The sequence below is a fragment of the Ricinus communis genome, chromosome 5 (assembly GCF_019578655.1).
Source record: "Ricinus communis isolate WT05 ecotype wild-type chromosome 5, ASM1957865v1, whole genome shotgun sequence".
Taxonomy (NCBI): Eukaryota; Viridiplantae; Streptophyta; class Magnoliopsida; order Malpighiales; family Euphorbiaceae; genus Ricinus; species Ricinus communis.
This window is the reverse complement of record NC_063260.1, coordinates 20,177,075-20,197,856: the sequence shown is the minus strand read 5'-3', so window position 1 is coordinate 20,197,856 and position 20,782 is coordinate 20,177,075. Positions and strand designations below refer to the sequence as shown.

The 20,782-nt window shown below is 32.2% G+C and overlaps 2 protein-coding genes across 3 annotated transcripts; one reads left to right on the top strand and one right to left on the bottom strand.

The window, feature by feature from the left end:
• The first annotated feature begins 9,534 nt into the window (after positions 1-9,534).
• On the top strand, positions 9,535-12,426 carry LOC8286064 (heavy metal-associated isoprenylated plant protein 37). The gene is made up of 3 exons (XM_002531020.4): positions 9,535-10,231; positions 10,404-10,479; positions 11,029-12,426. The coding sequence occupies exons 1-3, from the start codon at positions 10,193-10,195 to the stop codon at positions 12,114-12,116; spliced, it is 1,203 nt and encodes a 400-aa protein (XP_002531066.2). The 5' UTR covers positions 9,535-10,192; the 3' UTR covers positions 12,117-12,426.
• A 2,135-nt stretch (positions 12,427-14,561) lies between these two features.
• Positions 14,562-19,380, bottom strand: LOC8286066 (actin-interacting protein 1-2). Of its 2 annotated transcripts, XR_007216089.1 has the most exons (8): positions 18,476-19,380; positions 17,761-17,922; positions 17,448-17,634; positions 16,522-16,944; positions 15,689-16,096; positions 15,245-15,544; positions 15,067-15,115; positions 14,562-14,816 (listed from the first exon to the last, which is right to left on the bottom strand). XR_007216089.1 is itself a non-coding variant. In XM_048374847.1 (7 exons), exons 1-6 carry the CDS (start codon positions 18,865-18,867, stop codon positions 15,287-15,289), a joined length of 1,830 nt encoding a protein of 609 aa, XP_048230804.1. In that variant the 5' UTR covers positions 18,868-19,380; the 3' UTR covers positions 14,562-15,115; positions 15,245-15,286. The 2 variants fall into 2 exon arrangements, 1 of the variants encoding a protein (XP_048230804.1); XM_048374847.1 differs by having other exon boundaries at positions 14,562-15,115.
• Positions 19,381-20,782: the final 1,402 nt, after the last annotated feature.

Genomic DNA, 20,782 nt, shown 5'->3' with positions numbered 1-20,782 from the left:
GGGGCAAGCACTACGAGAGAAGCTTCACCCAAAAGCACAAACATTCTTTTTTGGAGGTTATTTTATTAATCATAGTGTAACCCGACAATAAACCATCATATCCATTTTTAATTATAATTTTGCACTATCATTTAATATACAAAGGCATGTATCTCATTAGAATCATTAGACCTATCTCTTGTTCTTAGTTTTGCTTAGATGAATTCAATGACTGCCACCTTTCCGATTTTCTTGCTCCTAACAAATCCAAATATTTTAAGCTCTAATAAAGTTCTCTCAGTGCTCGACTTTTCTTTTTTCTATTGCCAATCAAATCATTTTGCCTAGATATATGGTTTGATCTTAATATGCCCTATAATGAACGACTTGAGTGACTATAGATGTAATTGACCCAATTTGGGGAAACTTCGGAAGGAATAATCTGAATTTGATATGTAAGATTCCTAGCAAATTGTGCACGTCCAATAATTGAAACTTCAACGATTTGATCCATTATAAATCTTCCTACTAACACGTCAACATTTTGCATCATATAATTGATCCCGTTCGCTGTTGATAGTATGGTAAGAGTTCCAGTCATCTGGGTGTTTGCCACGTGTTGCAGGCCCAAACATGTAGTAAATGGTACTGTTGGCGTTGAAAGAAAAATTTCAGATCCTGCTCCAATTTTCGCAAACAAGAATCAAGAAGTGGATAGCTATATGGTAAACAAAATGATATTTTTTAAAGGCAAGTTCCATATAATTTCCCAGTTCTAAATCATTAAAACCAAAAACGTCATCGCGTTTGGTTCTGAAGATAGGCTAGAAGCAACTCACATCCTCTCTCTCACACACACACACAAAAAGACTTGCCAAGTTTTTGAAATTTGGCCAAGGAATTGGTGTCATCGCTTGAAACGGACACATATATACCACGCATAATTGACCAAAAAATCATTCAATGGTTAATCCGCAACCAACCCTGGTGACCGATGAGTTAGAGCAGGACTTTCCGAGGTTAAAACATATATAATATAACCTTACGTAACAGTGGATAATTATTCAAGTTATAGAAGAAAGCATATGACGTTTGTGGGTATCTGGTTGGAACTGAGGCATATGATTTACTTTTATTTTAATGGTCAATTTATCATTGCTGCATCAACACAATACGTACATATCATCAATAATGAAAAAGATCTTTTACCTTATACATGTTTAATTACGCAACTGGGATGGGATTAGTATAGAACTTGTCAGCTACTGTTCAAGTTAAATGGTCTAAACACTATATATATATATATATATATATAACAAACACTTTATTACTGAAAGAACAAAGCTTCGCCAATGATGGAATTATGGTATATATCTGCATTTTCAAGGAACAAAAACTTTTCCTTTCTGATCAACTATTAATAATTGGGAATTCATTTTTCGGTTTTTACTTTCTGATTGCGATCGGCAAGTTCGAAAGTTTTATAAAGCTTAAAGTAGCCTCAAGTTGCAGGACACCTTTAAGGTCCTTTTTAACTCCCCCTGTCTCCCACATGCATGTAATATATGCAATCTTAGCTACCGCATCACAAGCTTAATTCGTGAAATGTTTAAGACAAACACTATTATTAAGCTCTTATATTTTTCGGTATTCTATTGACCTTTTGAATTTCTATTCTCTTATATTGAACTCTTATATATTTATTTTAATTTTTTTTAAATGAAAGACCTCTTATATATATTATATAAGATTTTTGTTTATTTTATTAAATATTTATACTTTTATTTTTATTTTGATTAATGATTCGATCATTTTTAATAAAAATAAAAATATAAATATAATGGTTTAATAAAATAAAATAAAAAAATTAAAGATTTTAATGAAATAAAATTTGAAAGTTGTAAGAAGCAGTCCTTACACGTGTCTACCCTAGTCAATTCCTCCAATTAGTCAAATAAAAACACAAAATTTGTATTTACCGTTGAGTTATTTGCTTAATAGCCATACCTCACAAACTTTAGATTCCAAAACCTTTTTTTGTAATCATTAAGGCGCACTCACTCCAATATGGCTCATGTTTGCCACCAGCTTTTGAATCGACGTGTTATTAATCAGGTGTATAGAGAAAGGACTCGAGCCGTAAAGTATTAAGCATGCCGGATGGTTTATGATTTTGCATCATCCACCTAATGGACTTTGGCGTATCCTTTTTGGGGCGATTGACCTAGGAGAGTTGTGTTCGTGACTATGTGGTTTTTTTTTTTTTAAGGGTATTTCAAAAAGAAAAAGAAAAAGCATTGCCGAAAAAGTAATAATGTGGAAGAATTTGTGCAAATTAGCGTTTGGTTTATTAATAGGCAATTTGAATATATGTATATGACTATGAAATATTTTGGTTATGGAGTGAATGGCATCAAATGTGAGACAGATTTTTTGTACATCAAGTTTGATTCCTCATGAAGATTAGAATATTGGAACATTTAAAGAACAAATAAGGACAAAAGGGGAAGGGGGAGAGATTGGAGGGGGTTGTCTGGTTATTTTGGTGTTAGAATTCATCTCTTATTTGGGTATTTGAAAAGGGAAAAAGAGCCAAGAGATGCTTTAATTTGTTGTTGAGAGAGGAAAGAGACATGTAATTATATTCTCCAAAAGGGAGGAGCTTAACATTGACAAAATGGATGGTTACTTTTGTTAATATGCTTTGCAATCTCTTTTATTCGTCTTTAACGACAGAATAAAGGGACGTAATTCCCTCCATTAGCAAAGAACTGTTACTTGATCAACTTAATTGCAAAATTAAGCATTGTACGTATAAATTAAAGAAAAAAGGTACTCAACATAGCTGCTTTGAATGGCACGTGCCCCCATCCACAATCAAATTAAAGGATCCCAAGAGATATTATTATGGCAGCCTCATATCATATGATTACAATACGGTAGATATGATAAAGGTACTAAATTAAACTTAAAATAACACAATCCTAAATATAGAATTTTAAATATGAATGCCACTTTTAAAATTAAACTCAATTACGCAATGAAATCGATTCTATTGGTAAGAACAAGAACTCCTTTTTTTTTTTTTTATCAGAATTGATTCTCACATGTGTAAAATTTATATAGAAGTGAGAATATAAAAGAAAGCAACCTTAATATTTTTTTTTCTTAATTTAGTTTCTGGAAAAGTTTAAGAATATCATAACCATTATAAAAAAAAAAAATTGAATTACTAATTTGACCAAAAAAAGTGTCAAACCACCGGTCAGCTTTTGACTATAAGAATTTAAAATGATATTCAACTTAATACTCATACATCATCTCAGATGAAACAAAAAAGGCAATCATCATACTTTCACAATTAAATTGCTATTTTCAAATGTAAATAAAAGAAAGTAAATTGTTATATACATTAATGCGACAGCAATTTTACTGTTTAATTTAGGGGTGAGTGAATCACATTAAAATCTTAGTGGGTAGAAAGTTTATCAAGTCGGCATTTGTAAGGAAAAAAAAAAAAGAAAAAAAGATGATAAAAAGCATTTCTATGACAAATTCTGATAAGCTATATTTAGTGTGTTGCAGGGAGTGCTATAGAGAATAGTATCTAATTATGGAGGAGCTTTTGCTTATTTTTTAATAACCTAAATAATTTCACATATGCCATGACATCCTACAAAAAGAATCCCCAAAAGAGATTATTTGACAATATCCGAATAATCAAAAGCATTCCCATTTCATTAAAGTGGCTTTTCTAATTTTTTTTTCAAGACAAGTTTTTAAAGCTATTAAAGTGCCTTTTTTTTGAGAGAGAGATGTTAACTTAAAATCTTGATTCAAATAGAAATAAATGGTTCACTTTAAATCTGAAATGAAATCTATTCCATCTTGGGTTTGTGCTTCAGAGCATCATTAGTCCAAATGAAGCCCATGTTTGATAAATGAAGCCCATGGGTTCTACCCTAAATTGGTGATGGCACGAGTGATAGGAGGACAGAAACAGGTTAAGAATATAAATAAGACAAACTGAAATAAAACAAACGGAAAAGGAGACAACAAAACGAAATCTATTGATGTTTGTAATGAGTTAGGCTATACTGTATTGATGCTAATAAGACATAAAATTGAACTGCTGACCAAAAATGAAGACACATACGTAATACCATCACATAATAATGTCTTTTTACTAATCAGTTTAAGGATTATCTCTTGAGATTAGTTCAGTTAATATTTGAAGATTGAGGCACATTGGAAAAACCAAAAAAAAAGAAAAAAAAAAAAAGAGAGAGTTGTGATTATTTGAAGTTATCCACATTATGAGTTTTGAGACCAAACTATGCCCTGTCATAGTCAATTTGCAAATGTTTCAACTATGCAAAAAGACCACAGCATGTAGGGACTTCCAAACACAAACATTTTCATGTATAAGAGTTATTATTATGTAACTTACGTTGCAGCAATGTTATTCCCCTTTTTCCATATCGACAAATGAGAGAACATAGGCTTCATTGGCACTTAATGAATATAATTTAGCTAAATGAGCTTGACTTTATATCTGGGCAGTCAAAATTTTAGCTGTTGGATTGTCACGTTGAGAAGGTGCAAAACGGGACATCAAAAAGGTATATTAATTATTATGCTAGTTTCCATAAGAATAAATGTCAAATGGGTAGCTAGGAAACAACAATATTTTCATCAAAATTTTAAGGGATTGGAGTCGAAGTACAGTAGCTGCTGTTAGTGAAACTTCCAGCAGATACCTAAAAATAAGTAACAACGACAAACAGCATGTGTAGAAGTGGTTTCTATTTGTTTTAGTTGGGTTATTGTCTCTTTTCCATTGGAGTTTTTGTATGATACGAATTTGAACGGAAACTGAGTTGGCTAACCACACATTACAATTATGATGCTTAAATTAGTATGCTATTTAAGACTAAAGGCGGAGTGTTTAGTTCATACCTGTTATTGAAATGTCTTTAAGACATTTACGGTGACAAATTTTGAAACTTAAGTCCCATAAAAATTGAGCCATAATGGGTTAGAGCAGTGGAGTGATTGTTTGTTATTCTCTAAGGAGTGGTAGACGTGTTGTTCGATAGCACACAGTCACGCGTCCCTCATATTTACAGCGGTTGATCTCTACTAATGTGTTCGCCTGGTCATTCTTGTATTTGGCAACCACATAGCTCATTTAGGCAGAAATATAAACTTGTTTGGTATGAATATTTAATTTATTATTCTATTTTTAATCTTACATTTGATAGAAATTTAACTAGTAAGATAAATTATTAAAAATATTCATATTAATTGAACACGTTCCATATATAAAATCATATTTTTCTGTTTTTTTTTTCCTCAGAAAGTCTGTTATCTTTTTGTCTAATTTGCACGGTCTTCAGCTTGAATACCACTTTACTCTTATATATTTATTAGTTTTTGTAATATTAACCTTTTATGTTAGTAAAAAAATACTACCAACTGTTTTAACAAAAAATTTCATGAAGTAAACCAATTTATTTTAGTTTTTTTATTAAAAAGCAAAAAATAAAAGAAGAAAATGGAATGTATAAGGATACTTTGAATAAACGAAGTAAAAAATAAAAATGTAAAGCTATTTCAAGAATTAGACTTTTATAAATCGTGGAATTAGTAACACTAATAATTGGGATGCTTGATTTTAAATAAGGTTGATTTCATTAGTTTGATGAGACTTTAGCATTCTAAATCCACTCTAAATATTATATATGCTAAGTATAGCATTATTTACTCAAATAAGGAATTAGTTCAGCAATCTCCTAAATCAAATTCGTTGTAATACTTCAATAACAGTGGGAAAACTTAAGCTAGCAATTTTTGATACAATTTGTTCGAACGATAGGAGATGATACGAAACTAAACGAATTTGAATTAGCATAAATGTGTTTAAATTATAAACATATCAATTGATTTATGATAATGTTAGAAAACTAAATTTAAATAAGTTAATTTGTTTAATCCATTTAAAATATAAAATGACACGTTTAATTATTCAGATTGACATATTAAATAAATAACATGTTATGCATCACCGTGAATACACACGAATAAGCTAATAATTAACAAACTTTATGCATTTGAAATTATGATTTTAATACTAAATATGTTAAAAATGAACTCTAAATTTTAATATGTCATGAAATCTTTATAATAAAAAATTTATATGTATATATAATTATAAATTTAAAAATAATAACAAATATATACAGAATAATCATAATTGCTTAAAAGAAAAAGGAAAAGTAAATTTTTCTTCTAATAAAAGGAGAGAAACATTACCCTTTTTTTTTTTGAAAAAAAAAAAAGAATAACTTGTAAGATTAAATATACGTTATTAAAAAATAATTTATTAATAAGATTATACAGATTATGTATAGTCTGCTTAATAAATAGGTTTATATTTAAGTTTAAAATCTTAACACGATTAATTGAATGATATTAGATATTATTGTGCTGGACATGATGAATCTTGCCAAAATCGTCAACATTGGTGGAGCTATAATTTAGCAATTATAAAAGTCGAGGGACTAATGAATATAAAATTTTACAGTTGATTTTTCATATTTATGTAAAAAAATTCCTACAAGTTTAGAGGCATAAAAGGCCAATGGGCTTATGTTATCGGCTTCAAATGAAGCACAATACTGAAGGTGTCTGTCGCTTTCCTTCGGTTACAGCACAGACATTACACACACACACACAAAGAAAGAAAGATGCGGTGATGTGCAGAAGATCGAAAGTGGGTCCCAATGAAAGATTAGAGTTGGATCATAGCTACAGGCCATGGGATCCTAAGGAAAGTGGACCCCTATCTAAAATACCAGCCAAAACAATAATAACAATAATAAAAAGAAGCAGCCTCATTTTCTTGATCAAGATCTTTGATGGTCCTAAGAACCCATCAAATCGTACCATACTAGTAGCCTCTTTTGATTTTCCTCATATGCTGATCTCACAGAATTTTACCTCTTTTTGGGAATTGAGACCTGTTTTCAATAGAGAAGCACACAAACCCACAAAAGCAAGTGGCAGTTAAGGTAAATATAATGATGGTAATAGTAATAAATATTTGATGTAAAAGAGTCAGAGAGACTTGATACAGAAGCAAAGCAAAGCAAATGTAATAAATAAAGGGTTTGGTTTGAGAGTTGAGAGACAGGATGCAGGTGGTAGGGAGCAAGTAATGATGGACCTAACACTTCGCCTCCCCTTTTAGGGCTTAAAATTTCATACCCATCTTTATTTTTGCCTTAACTTTCACTTTAACCTTTGTGTGATTGCGTGCAGCTTCTCATTATAAAAACTGACCAATTAAAAACAGATCATTTGGCTTGGTTGGGACAATGAAACCAACAGGATGACACAGTATATTTCCCCCACTGCCCAAGGAGAAGAAGAAACCCACCAATTTGTTGTGGTGAGATGCAAAAATCAATTTTTTGCAAAAGGATAAAATAAGTACTAAAAAGGGATAATATATTTGACCTTTTTATGTTTGCTTTAGTTGACCCATGATTTACCTCCTTCCCACTTTCAAAGCTCAATCCCCGTTGTTACTACTGTCTCAACTCAACTACGGTCAAGTTCAAAATGTTCATTTCCCCTTTGAAAAAATATATATATTTAAAAAGTTCACTTTCTTTTTCCTTGTTCTCTTTCGCATGGCAAAGGATGAGTATTTTCAAATAATATATAATTTATTTTTATCAATTTAAATTTAACTGAAAAAATTTAAATAAAATTTAAAATTTATATTCATTAATGAATTATGCATACTTAATAATAATATTTTAATTTCTATTTCGTTTATCTCAATTTATAATTTTTTGTTAACTTTTTTTAAAAGGTTTATTAGAACATGTTCTTATTATATTTAATATTTATCTTTTAGTTTCATCAATATTTATATACTAAACAGATTTGCTAAATAGATATTCTTTTCAGTATTGAATTTTTTTTATACGAATAAACTTTAAGTAAATAGAATAATTATTTTTTGGTTCCAAATGTATAATAAAATTTATAAATATAAATAGTATTAGTTGAATTTGAAATAAATATAAACAATGAAATTAAATTATTAAATAAAATCAAATTAACTGACTAATTGAATAGGAATATATCTCTTTCTAAGTGGGTATTGCTATCTACATTCCCTCTATTTTTGTTAAATTTTATTCTATAACTTTTTGTTTCACTAATTATCTTATATTATTCTTTTATTAATTTGTTTGAAACTCATAATTTTTTCTTGGGTGAAGTATGTGTTAGAACCATTAAAGTATGTTGTAAATTAGAATGAGATGATATGTTGGTATTGGAAACCCAGTAGAGATGTTTATGGTATTAATTAGACATATTGTATTAATGAAATCAGAAGGTTAATTTCTAACTGAAAATGCATTCAATTAAAGCGGAAAATGTCCAAACTGCTCAACTTTCCATCAATTCATCCCCTCCCCTCTAATTCACTCATACCTTTCCTCCAGACAGTACCATCCCATGATGCCAGTCAACGCAGTTGATTCTAATAATTTGCATTATCGATAATTAATGTTCCTCAAATCTTGGAGACTTTGAATTTTGCAAAGTTAGATCATACACTTTTTATTGTAGTCATCATATAGATAAAATGTGTTTTGTTGTATTTATATTGATTAAAAATAATTAATATTTACTATTATTTTATTGAATTTTTAAAATTTTAATTTATTTTGTTGAGTCTTTATATTTTTATCTTTAGTTGTATTAAAGAATTTTATTTAGTTTATTGAAATTTTATACTTTTATTATAATTAATTTTTCATACAAGTAAAAATAAATTTATTTGAAAACTTTTTATTCAATTCAGGTCGTAAGTAAGTTGCTAAGAAAAATATTAAAACCAAGATCTCACGTCTATATTCTTACTCTTAAAAGAATCCTAATAAAATGTGTTGTCATATAAGTGAAAGAATGTTATGATATGGTTGAAGTGTTGGTCAACAAACAGCCATGTCTGGTTATTATTTAACCTTTAGAAACCATCATTTTGGGTGAAAAAGAGACAAAAAAAGTTGATGGGAAAGTTTGCAAATAATTAAAAATTAGGAGGTGTAAAAGACAAAAAGGAAAAAGAAAGGTAAGTGAACAAACTGAAACCTATTTGTCGTGCATCCCACAATGGACCGACGTAGGCCCCACCCAGTCACGGGGATATACCAGTTTACTTCTTCTTCGAGATATCATCCTTTTCCCTCTATTTTCTCTTTCTCGTAATACCTTTTCTATTCACTTTCAATTTCTCATTCTACTACTGGACTCCTTCAGTGCATGGCTGAAGGAGAAGATATAAAAGATTTTCAAGTATCAATTGAATAGTGGGAGGGAAGGAATTAAAAGCCCGTTGGGCCCAATAACCAAGGAAAAGAACTCACGTTTACTTCATCAAGAATAAATTTGAAGGAATAACAATACAGTTAATAATAATAAATTGAAGTCTCATCTTCGAGAATGAGAATTAAGAAATTGGAAAAAGGAAAAGAAAGAGAGTATTAATACCAGTAATTGTAGAGCATAGATACATGTGACAAAGCGGGCAGGGATAGAAGTCGGCCTGTCAAGTCGCTGTTCTTCTTTTTCTTTTTTTATAAATTGTTTCTCTTACTCACTATTTAACGTTAAATCACATCATTTCAGATTTGCAGACCAGCAACAACAAAAACCAAAACAAGAAAGAAAAAAACCAAACCCATCTCATCAGCAACCCCTTATTTTTCTCTTTCTGACATTTTCATTATCTCTTTGCTTTTGCTTTGCATTCCTCTTCTTTCTTTCTTTTGTCTTGACATTGGTTCTTGTTTTTGTGCTTATTTATTTGTTTTTGTTTCTTGAAAAGTTTGAAGCTAAAAACATCCATGTGCTTTTGTTTTGGTTATTTTTGAGAACTGAAAGAGAAGAAGAAAGGAACCAAGAAAAAGAAAGCAACATCCAATATTCTATAGTTGGTTTGTTAATTAGGAAAACTCACATGCTATTCTCCCCCTTTTCAACTTACTACTATTACTTCAACAACTACCACTAGCTTATTATTATTAGGTAATTTTGTCTTAACTTTTTCATTTTCTTTTGCCTTCTTTTCTTGCTGAGAGAGAGACTGTGTGTGTCTGTGTTTTTCATTCCAAAGTGCAGTGAAGAAATGACTAAAGAAGAAGACTTTAAACTCCTCAAGATCCAGGTTTCTCTCTCTTAACCACATTCTTTCTGTCTCTATTTTTTTTTTTAAGTTGATTATATGTTCCGTTAATACTATACTATTATTGTTTCTATTTCTAAGGCTAACTTTGATTGTGGTTTTCTCTTTCCCTTCTAAGACTTCTTGAATTTTGCTGTTTTGCTTTCTTCTACAGACTTGTGTTCTCAAAGTGAACATACATTGCGATGGGTGTAAGCAGAAAGTCAAGAAACTACTTCAGAGAATTGAGGGTATTTGCATTCCAAGCTTCTTTTTGCATTCCAAGCTTCTTTTTGCATTAAATATATCTTCTGTCATTTCTTTTATAATTCTTGCTGTTGGAGTTTGTTCTTCTTTCAGCTATTTTAGTCAATAATTCTTTCTCCTGTGGTTATTTCTGTTTGCTGAAAATTTAATGGAAAAGAGCATCAACGTTTTCGTTTCTTCTCTTGAAAGCAAAGAAAATTAGTTCAACTCAGTTCTAAATTTTCCTTTGAATTCTTTTGAGTTTGTAGCATTAGTAGTAGTCTTCTCAATTTTCTCTTCTTTTCACTGCTGTCCTTTTTTATCTTTTGACTACCTGCTTTTGGTTGAAAGGAATAAAATTACTTAGAAAAGATTTTGTCCAAGAAAAGTCAATAATTTCTGTTGAAGTAATGACTATGGATGATTCTCTGTATTGACTAATTTATTCAGCCATCGATCTTTTATATTCTTTTGTATTGTCCTAGAGATAAGGGCACTTAAAGTTCATATTTTGGGCCAATATTCTTTTAAAATCTTGAAGCTTTTTGTTACAGGGGTTTACCAAGTAAGCATAGATGCAGAGCAACAGAAGGTAACCATATCAGGAAGTGTAGATTCTGCTACTTTGATTAAAAAACTAGTCAGAGCTGGTAAACATGCTGAGGTTTGGTCACAGAAGTCTAACCAAAACCAAAACCAAAAGAACGACTGCATCAAAGATGACAAGAACAACAAAGGTCAAAAGCAAGGCATAATCAAAGGCCTAGAAGCCTTCAAGAATCAGCAGAAGTTTCCTGCATTCAGCTCTGAAGATGATGATGACTTCTTTGATGATGACGATGATGAGGAGGATGAAGAAGATGAGCTCAGGTTTCTTAGGCCAAGGCAATTGGGTTTATTCAGGCAGCAAGTTGATGGGAACAATGCAAAGAAAAATGCTGCAGCAACGGCAGCAGCAGGTCCCAACCATGGGGGTAATAAGATGAACAACAATGTTGGAAATGGAAATGGTCAAAAGAAAGGGAACCCGAATCAGAACATGGGAATGAAGGTTAATCCAGGTGGTGTAATTGATCAAAAAGCCATGGCAGCTTTGAAAATGAACAATGCCTCATTACGAGGTGGAAACATCAATCCTGGGGAAGCTGGTAGAAGGGGAAATGACATTGCTGCTATGATGAATCTAGCTGGTTTCCATGGAAATAGTGCTAATGTTGCCAATTCTGCTGCTGGTGGTGGTTTAGGAGGCAATCCCAATGGTTTAGGAGGGTTTCAACAAGTTCAATCAAATACTGGGTATCAAGGATCTTCTGCAGCAGGATTTCCCACTGTTGGATTCACAACAGGTCAATATCCATCAACAATGCTTATGAACATGAATGGGTATAACCATCCAGCAGCAAACATGATGATGAACATGCAAAATAGGCATGCCATGCCACAGCAACAACAGCATCAACAACCTCAGATGATGTATCACAGATCACCTTTTATTCCACCTAACACTGGCTATTACTATAACTATAGCCCTGCCCCTTACCCCTCCTACACTGAACAACCCACCAATCACAATGGTGACAACTCTACTGCAACTACCCATATGTTCAGTGATGAAAACACAGGCAGCTGTTCAATCATGTAAAATACTAAGAGAGTAGGACTATGGTGGTTTTGACTAAAAGAAAATGAAATCTTTAGCGGAGTCAGTAGCTTTGTCAGTATCCTCTGGTGAATGTCTTCAGGAGGTTGGGTTGGGATGGGATGTTTTAGTAAAATCTTATCAGTGTATTGTGTAGTTGTCAGGATTAAGTTTTTATTTCTTTTCTTCTTTCTTCTTCTTCTTCCTTTTTTCTTTTTCAGAAGTCCGACTCTGTTTCCATATTTGTCTTTGCTTTTAGTGGTTGCCAAGCCACACTTCTACTAGTAAATAATTGAGAAAGAAAATAATTTCATCTTTGGTGTATTATGCTCAATTGAAGCTTATCTTTGATTAATTTAATTATATTCAAACAACGGACAAGGTGACATTGGGCGCTGTTCTTGTACAGAGACATAATGGCACTTTGTTGCCAGATGGTTTTAAAATGCATCATGAACACATCCATTTGTTCGTGCTCTGAATCTGTTGTGTGCATGTTAGGTATGTTTGCACGTGTCTCTCGTGCATTAAATATATGTAATAGCTTCGCCGACAGGACCACAGCAAATTTGTAAACTCCAAAGTGATTGGTTTAGTTTGTTTGGTGCTAAGGTAAAAATATATTCAAACATAGATAACCATTAGCATGCTTGCCTGAAATTTATCCAAATTCTATTCGAATGTCTTGATAACTACTCTTAATTAAATTATACAAGGTGTACTAATTTTCCTGGAAAACACTCTAAAAAAATAATATCTGAATGAGTACGCAATATAGGAGGGAGGAGGCCACTGTATAGTAAGTATATCATTAGTTCCAATTGAAAGGTTCACAGTAGAAAGCAGCAGCAGCAATGGATCCAATGTTGTCTAAAATGAAGATCCCCTCATATGGATTTGACATGATTGAATCTGAGGCATTACTTTTGCAGAAGGAAATGCAATAGGGATGGGAAAAGAGATCATGGTACTATTATTGTTACTATCATTATTATCACAAAATGGATACAATAATAACATTTGATATCCTACACTGTACCTCAGTATCTCATTATGAATATACTTTGTGAGGATGTAGTTTCTTTATATAGAGGTAGTTAGTTTATTATGAAGGGCTGGATTAGCTGTGACTAACTAGGATGTGAATGGTAGTTGTCTGTCTGTAACCTATAAAGAGTCAAAAAGTAACTCCAACATCATAATGCTCTCAACTTCCTCACAATTTTGTATAATAAAATGCCAGCAGATACAAGGTAGTTTCCCTAAATATTATATAAATGGCATCCTTATTCATAAGGCAAATACAGACAACACTTGGACGTTAATGTATCGATTTCTTCTAAAATTACCTATGCACTAAGGCGAAAAATGGGAGCAGAATGAGCCAACCCAAGAAGCTTTAAGAATGCCAGCTACTCTTCTTTGAAAACACCAGTGATTTAAAAAGCCTGTGGGTATGGTGGGCACAAGTCTTTAACCATTGAAAGAAAATATCCTTGTCAGTAGGACCTCAAATTTTCTGAATAAATCTTATGCTTAAATAAAATGTCAAGATTTGATTTGTGGATTCAGATTTATAATAAATACTTTGTTTCAGAACCACATGACATGGACTCGTACTAATAAACATTTGAAATAATTTCAGAATGAGTTTAAGAGGCTAGATAATGAGAAATTGAAATAATAGTTTATCATTTGCTATTTAAAACTCTTGCATATTTGAAAACCAAAATTTTAATGTAATTGCGTGAATCCACACATAAAATTAACTAATAGCATTTAACTGAAGATTTCTTTCGAGAACGCAATTATTTGTGACTAGCATAGGATTCATAAAATTGTACCATAAAGGCGACTAAATATATCCACGTGACTTGATTTGTACAACGGACTTGATTACATTTGAATAAAATCCGTACCAAGAAAAAAAAAGAAAAGCAAAGACTTGAAGTTCGAAGGATTGTCACTTTGTAAAGAAGTGGAAATAAAAATGTCCGGAACCAAGTCCATATTCTGACTCAGTGAAAACTCACCGAGGCAATAGAGAAGCAGGATAAGGGTGTTCTTCACAACAAAGTTCATTGTGCACTATGAAATGTTGGTATGGCAAAGGGCCGGCAGAGGTGATTAAAGGAAAACTCAACAGTACTGCTCAATGCACCTTTATAGGTAAAAAGGGTAGTGTGTTTATGATTGCATTGGCACCACCAACTTTAAAAGAAATGAGAACCTTATACTTTTTTGAGAGACAACAGAAGGTGTTGAGAATGGTGGATGCCTATGCCAGAAATTCAAAGTGTGGTAAAAGTGAAGGCAAAAATAAAATAAAATAAAAAAGAAACCAAAGAGAATTGTTTATTCACCTATAAGCAATCAACTGAAACAATATCAGCTGCGAAAAGTTTAATCTTTTCCTGTTTAAAGGTCTATATGCAGTAAAAGAGTTCATGCATGAAACATCTTTTCTTTTTATTTCAGAATGGACAATGAGAAAACAAAGTGGAACCAGTACTGTTGCCAAAATGGGAATCAGAGTTCCTTAAAAATAGATTAAAAAAAAGACAAAATAGAACAGAGATTCACCTCCACTTTCAGAAAATGTCTTATTCGAAACTTTCCCTCTAATGCTTTGTTATTCCAATACCTGCTCTGCTGGAGCCTCTATGCCATCACAACTGGTCTCTGCCTCTCAGTTGGTAGGCTCTCAAATAAACAACACAAAATAAAAATTAAGAAAAAATTACATCTGAAAGAATACTATGCTCGTTTAGCTATATACACATAAAAGTAGACGTCTCCTATATGACCGTCCCAAACTGAAGAAATATTGCTAACAATTTTAACCAAATAAAATTCATTACTTGTGGGTAGAGGGAAACAGAGAGACAGGAGTTTCTAGCTCATTATCAAAACACACTCAATTGTACATGTCCACATTAATTATATCAATTACCTGCTGTGCTGTGCTTTCGTATTTTTAGGCTTATAATTTGCAAGTTATCCTGCCAAGGAGAAGTGCATAGTTCAACTTCAGCATTTTCTCAAATACGTGATAAAGAATTCATATTAATTTTAGAATGGATATCTGGAATTATATGATAATTATTTTGACATTGCACATGGTGCAGTACCTGCATTGCATATTGTAGCCTGCAGGGAGTGTCTAATGCATCCTACTGTGGTGCTAACCTCCACACACGAATGAAGGCATCCTCTCCTGAGCTGATCAAAGTACAGTCATCAGTAAATGCCAAACCGTATACTCCACCCAAGTGGGCTCCTTTTATGGTTACACGGTTTGAAGCAGGCTTCCCAACTTCATAAATGATGGCACAAGTGTCCAATGAACCAGTAGCCACCATAGTACTATTAGGAGACCATGCGAGGCAATTTATACGAGCAGTGTGGTACAACATGTTATTAAGCTTAATCTGCAAAGAGAAAAAAAGAAACACATTTGAAAATTATATTTTAAAGGAAGTATGATGAGCAAAACCATTTGTAGCTCCAAATTATAAGGAGAATTTGACATTCTTAAAGGTGTTTGTAAAATAACTGGAACTGATAGAGGATACCTCTTTAGAGGCACGATCCCAGACAACAGCTTCACGATTTCGATCAGCTGAAGCAAACATTGAGAGATCTGGAGAATATCCTATTACACTGATCGCACCTCTATGCTTTTCAAGAACTGCTACTTTACTAAGAGTTTCACCAGAGACCGAATATATGTGCAACTTGCCATCTTGGCCCCCCACGATGGCTTCACTTCCATCGGGCGAGATTACAGATGCTGTCACAGTATATGCAAGAGTGGTGTTTGACACTACTTTCAGACCATTAAGCAAGGCAACACCTGACTCAGTTGAAACTAAAGCTAGTCCAGGAGAATCAATGGCGAGACTCAAATCATTAGGCTCACTGCCAATATCAACATTCTCTTCTGCTCTACTTCCATCCTCATTTAGAGGAATTCTGCGTACCTGGAATTAATGAATTAACATTCAAGAAGCTGTCTTCCAATGAGAATCATGACATTCTAAAAAATCAGGTAACTTATGATGTTGACTATAAACTCCTCTTATTAATTGCAGGCTAGTGAACTTATGTTAATAGAGTTAAAAAGTTTGAGACTTACATGTAAGGATATCTTAGGAATCGTCACACTTTTCTGTTTAGTCTTAACTCTAGAGTTAGAGAATTAGGAAATGAAAATCTATGCAGTGACTGTATCCTGGCTATTACCACTTACCAGGGAGGATTATCCACTGTTATGGACCAAAAAATAAGAAAATGAACATATAAATCGGAACCAAAAAAGGTCAGTAGTTTCTGTTAGAATGCACATCTAGAAAACAAAATACTCCCTCGTCATTTCACGAAATAATAATCATATACAATTACCCACCCTGTTGTCAAATCCAGATGCAACAACCTCTTGTTCAGAAGCAGTTAAACACTTAAGTTTAGCATTATCCTTTCTCTCTATTTTCCCAGTGTACCCATGACCTTGAATCCATTTAAGAATGTGTCCGTCGAAGCTGCTTGTCAAAATGACCTTTGGCTCACTTTGGACTGCAGTTAATGCGTTGACATTTTTCAAGTGCCCAGATAAGCATACTGGCGGTTTATCAAGATCAGTTGCTGAAAATAAATGAATTGTGCCACCAAGGGAAACGATAACAAGATAATCATTTTGCCAAAGACATCCAACCAGCATGTCATCAACTCCACCAAAACCGGGACATACCAACGTTTTCGTCACACTTCCATCACCGTTCTCAGAAATCTCCCATATCTTTGCAGACTTGTCAGCTGAGACAGTAAGTACCTGAAATTTATGAAACATGGAATAGAATCGGTGAGCAGGAAACAGGAACATACATTTTCAAATAAAAGCATTAAATCAAAGATTATTGAGATGCATGTTAAACGAAGAATTATATGCTGGGTTAATGCCATTCCATCAAAATGTCCCTTAATTTCCGGAACAATTTAGCTTAATGTCAATATCTTAATTAGTACCACCTGAGTCTAACTACTAATATGAACAACATTTCTTTATTTCCCATGCCTATAAATGAACTAGCATGCAGAAAATGCAAAATTCTTTCAAGATGTTTAACATACATAGAAAGCTTTTTCTCAAACAACATGGAGGATTAAAACATTTCATCAACTCACAATCAACATAATGAGTAAATATTGATGTGGGCCATGTAAAACCCATTATCCAGGAAATTGAAATAAAATATATATTGCACGGGCAATACAAAGAGGTAAAAGTAAATTTTGTAATTGATTCTACCAGTGTTCAAGCAAATGCTTACGTACTTGTTTACTGTCAGGATTCCAACTAACAGCATATATACTGGATGCATGACCCTGTTCTTGAGACAAGTGTCCAATTATTTCTCCAGTCTTTCCATTGTATATAATCCCTTTCTTGTCTGAGCCTACACTTATACATTTGCTGCCATCCGGAGAAAATCTAACACAATTGACAAAATTGGAATGCTCCCTGTAAATCCAAAAACCAAATACTAAACATTGATTCAATATTAATCAATTATTGCCATGAAACAGAGCGACTAAAAGGAATCTATACTAACGAAGATAATATTTGCAAAGTACTTTAATCAGCAACCTGTGAGACAGCATGAACCTAAAAGGTGGACCCTCGTAAAAATTCACTATGAAATCCTCTCCACATGTGGCGATCCGGAATGGTCTTGTCGGTTTAAAAGCACAACTTAAAACCCTCCGGGAATGGCCATCAAAATCCCCAACAGTACTTCCTGTATCCCACCTACAACCACATCCCCAAAATCATAATGTATCATTTAAGAACAGGAGCTAAGAGAAAAATCTACTTGCAAAATAGAAATACATACACAAACAAATACTAAACTTAAATTTTCACTTTTTTTTTCAATGTGATGTGTTTCAAGTCCAGATCCTACCTAAATTCATTTTAACTGCATTAAATGGAAAATTGAGCTTGATAAATGCAACTGACTTACTATTTAGCAAAAAGAAATGCATTCTAAGATATGAGTGTTAAAAAAATAAAAATAAAATTACCAAAACAAGTTCGCAAGCCTACGATTATAGATGTAATATTTCATTGCAACGAATAATATCGTAACGTATTACCTGCTATTATTTAAGTTACTTTTAGAATTAAAAAAAAAATTTATCAAATATTACTTCAATTTCTATTAATATCATTTCAGTTGCTTCATATATGACTGTTTACAGCGATCATTTCTCTACCAGAACCGCGAAAATTACATTGCAGGAAACATAAACAAATATAATTTAAATTAAAAGAAAAAGAAAGAGAGAGAGAGGCCGCTCACATAAAAGCGCGAACAAGAGACTTCCCCTTGCCGTCACCAGACGCAACAATTCTTAACTGATCGGGAGACCATTGCAAATCATCGATCCGACCGGAAAGGACACGAAATTCTTTATGAAGGACGAAATCATTGTGTGTCCCCCATATTCTAATGGTTCCGGAAATGTCGGCCGATGCGATCCATTCTCCGTTAGGGGAGTAACGAGCGACGGTGACAGGGTAACCGTGCTCGCCGTACACATGGACTTTTAAGGGATCGTTGAGGTAACGGATAATAACGGATCTACCGTTAGTGTAGAGAATGGAATTGGATTTTGGATCGCCTGAGATGAGAATTCCTCGGCCGCGCTCTGTTGAAGGAGCGCATGCGAAGGTTTCTATTAGATCTGCCATTGTTAGAGATTGAGAAGTGAAGAGCCAGAGTTTAAAAGTGTGTCTGTTTTGGTAGTTACAGAAAAATGCGCGATTTGAGGTCTGGATTTTTGAACAAGTTGGCGGGTGAATAGATGGGCTGGGTCGGGTATTCTTGTAATATGGATCTGTGCCAAATTTATTTTTAGAAGGCTTTTAAGCCCAAAGCTTAAACAAGAATAAATTTAACGGACAATTACATGATTACAATAAAGCGGAAGCAAATTTTTACTTTTACGGTGATTATTTTTTTTACAATTCTTTTATTTTTTTTTTCAAAAAAAATTATTTATGTGATTTTGTTTTTTTGAAATTACATTATAATATCCTTTTGATATTTTATTGGTATCTTTTTAGTATTTGTTTTATCATTAAATATATTTTTTAATTTTAATTTAATTATATATTTATATATTTTAAATTCTATTTGGTATATTTTTTGAAATACATATATTTATGTCATTAGAACGCAGTAGTTGCTATAAAAAATATGTAATATTATTCAATTTACGAATACCAAATATAATGATATAAGATAAAAAAGATAAATATACCTCATTTCATCATAATACAAATTAAAACAAAAAAGATTTCGAAATATTTTTAGGTACATTTTTACTGTTTTTTTTGACAAAATTATAAAAAAATATAATGATCTAAAATAAAAATTGAATTTATAATAATATAAATTAAAAATAATATATTCTCGATATTTTTTAAATGTACTTTTAATCTCTCTTTTTTTAGATATATTTCTTTTTAATATTTTTTTTCTGACAAAATTTTGAAAAAATGAAAAAGATGTAAAATAAAAATTGAAGTCACAATAATATAATTTAAAAAAATTATCTTTTAAATATCTTATAGATATATATTTTTTTATATTTTTCTGATGAAATTCAAAAAAAATAGTAAAAAGAAATTGAAAAAAAAAACGGTGATTTTTCTTTTGACGGTAAAAAGAACTTTTCTTTCAAAACACAGTAAAAATTCTTCTAAATTTAACTCCCAGTTGGTTTGCATTAGATATTGGTTAGTTAATTAACTTATTTTGGTGGAATATGATATTAATTGTGCAAGGGACCAAGTGCAATACGAGATTGCACTAATGGAACATGGTTTTTGGTAGAAATATTGGTCCCATAAAGGGTGAAGAATGAACTCATTATCATGTAAGCCTACTTCTTAAACAATGATTCATTATTAGATAAACTAACTTTTTAGATAATGCTTAGCCCAGCAAGTCACTTACTGACCACTAGCATGCATGTAAGTGCTTTACAAGTTGGAGATCCACATCAACTACATTTCTAATGACAATGCAATACTTCTCAAAAGAATCATTGGGTTTCCTGTCATGGGTGCCTTGTGCTTCAGTTTGAGTTATTTTATTAAAAGTGTTTTGATAATCTGTAGTGCAAAATTATCATATACATATACGTTGGTTACAGCCTTCGTACACATGAAATTTATCATTTCCGACACATGTTTATATTTTATCTTTTGAAGTAACAGTCAGAAAAAAGAAAAGGGAAAAAGAAAGAAAGAGAAGCCATTAAATCTCAGATACATGTGTTAGATAAATGTCATCCGCACCACACTGATGAGTTCTAAAAATGAAACTAAAGTCAAGTCCATGTAAGTAGTGGAAGACTTTAGGAGGTGATGTGATATAATAGTCTTTCTGGCCTAGTATTTTGTCTGTGATTGAGAAATGGCATCTATAAGAAGAATACGGTCCCATTGCATTGGATATTTTTAAACCTATTACGTGGCCTATTTTCATTCTTTAATTATCATATAGAGAATAATAGTTACCTTTTTAAGTGTTCACATTCAAGATTGAAGAGGAAACCGTGAAATGTTCTTTACATATATGACACTTCTGTTTATATAT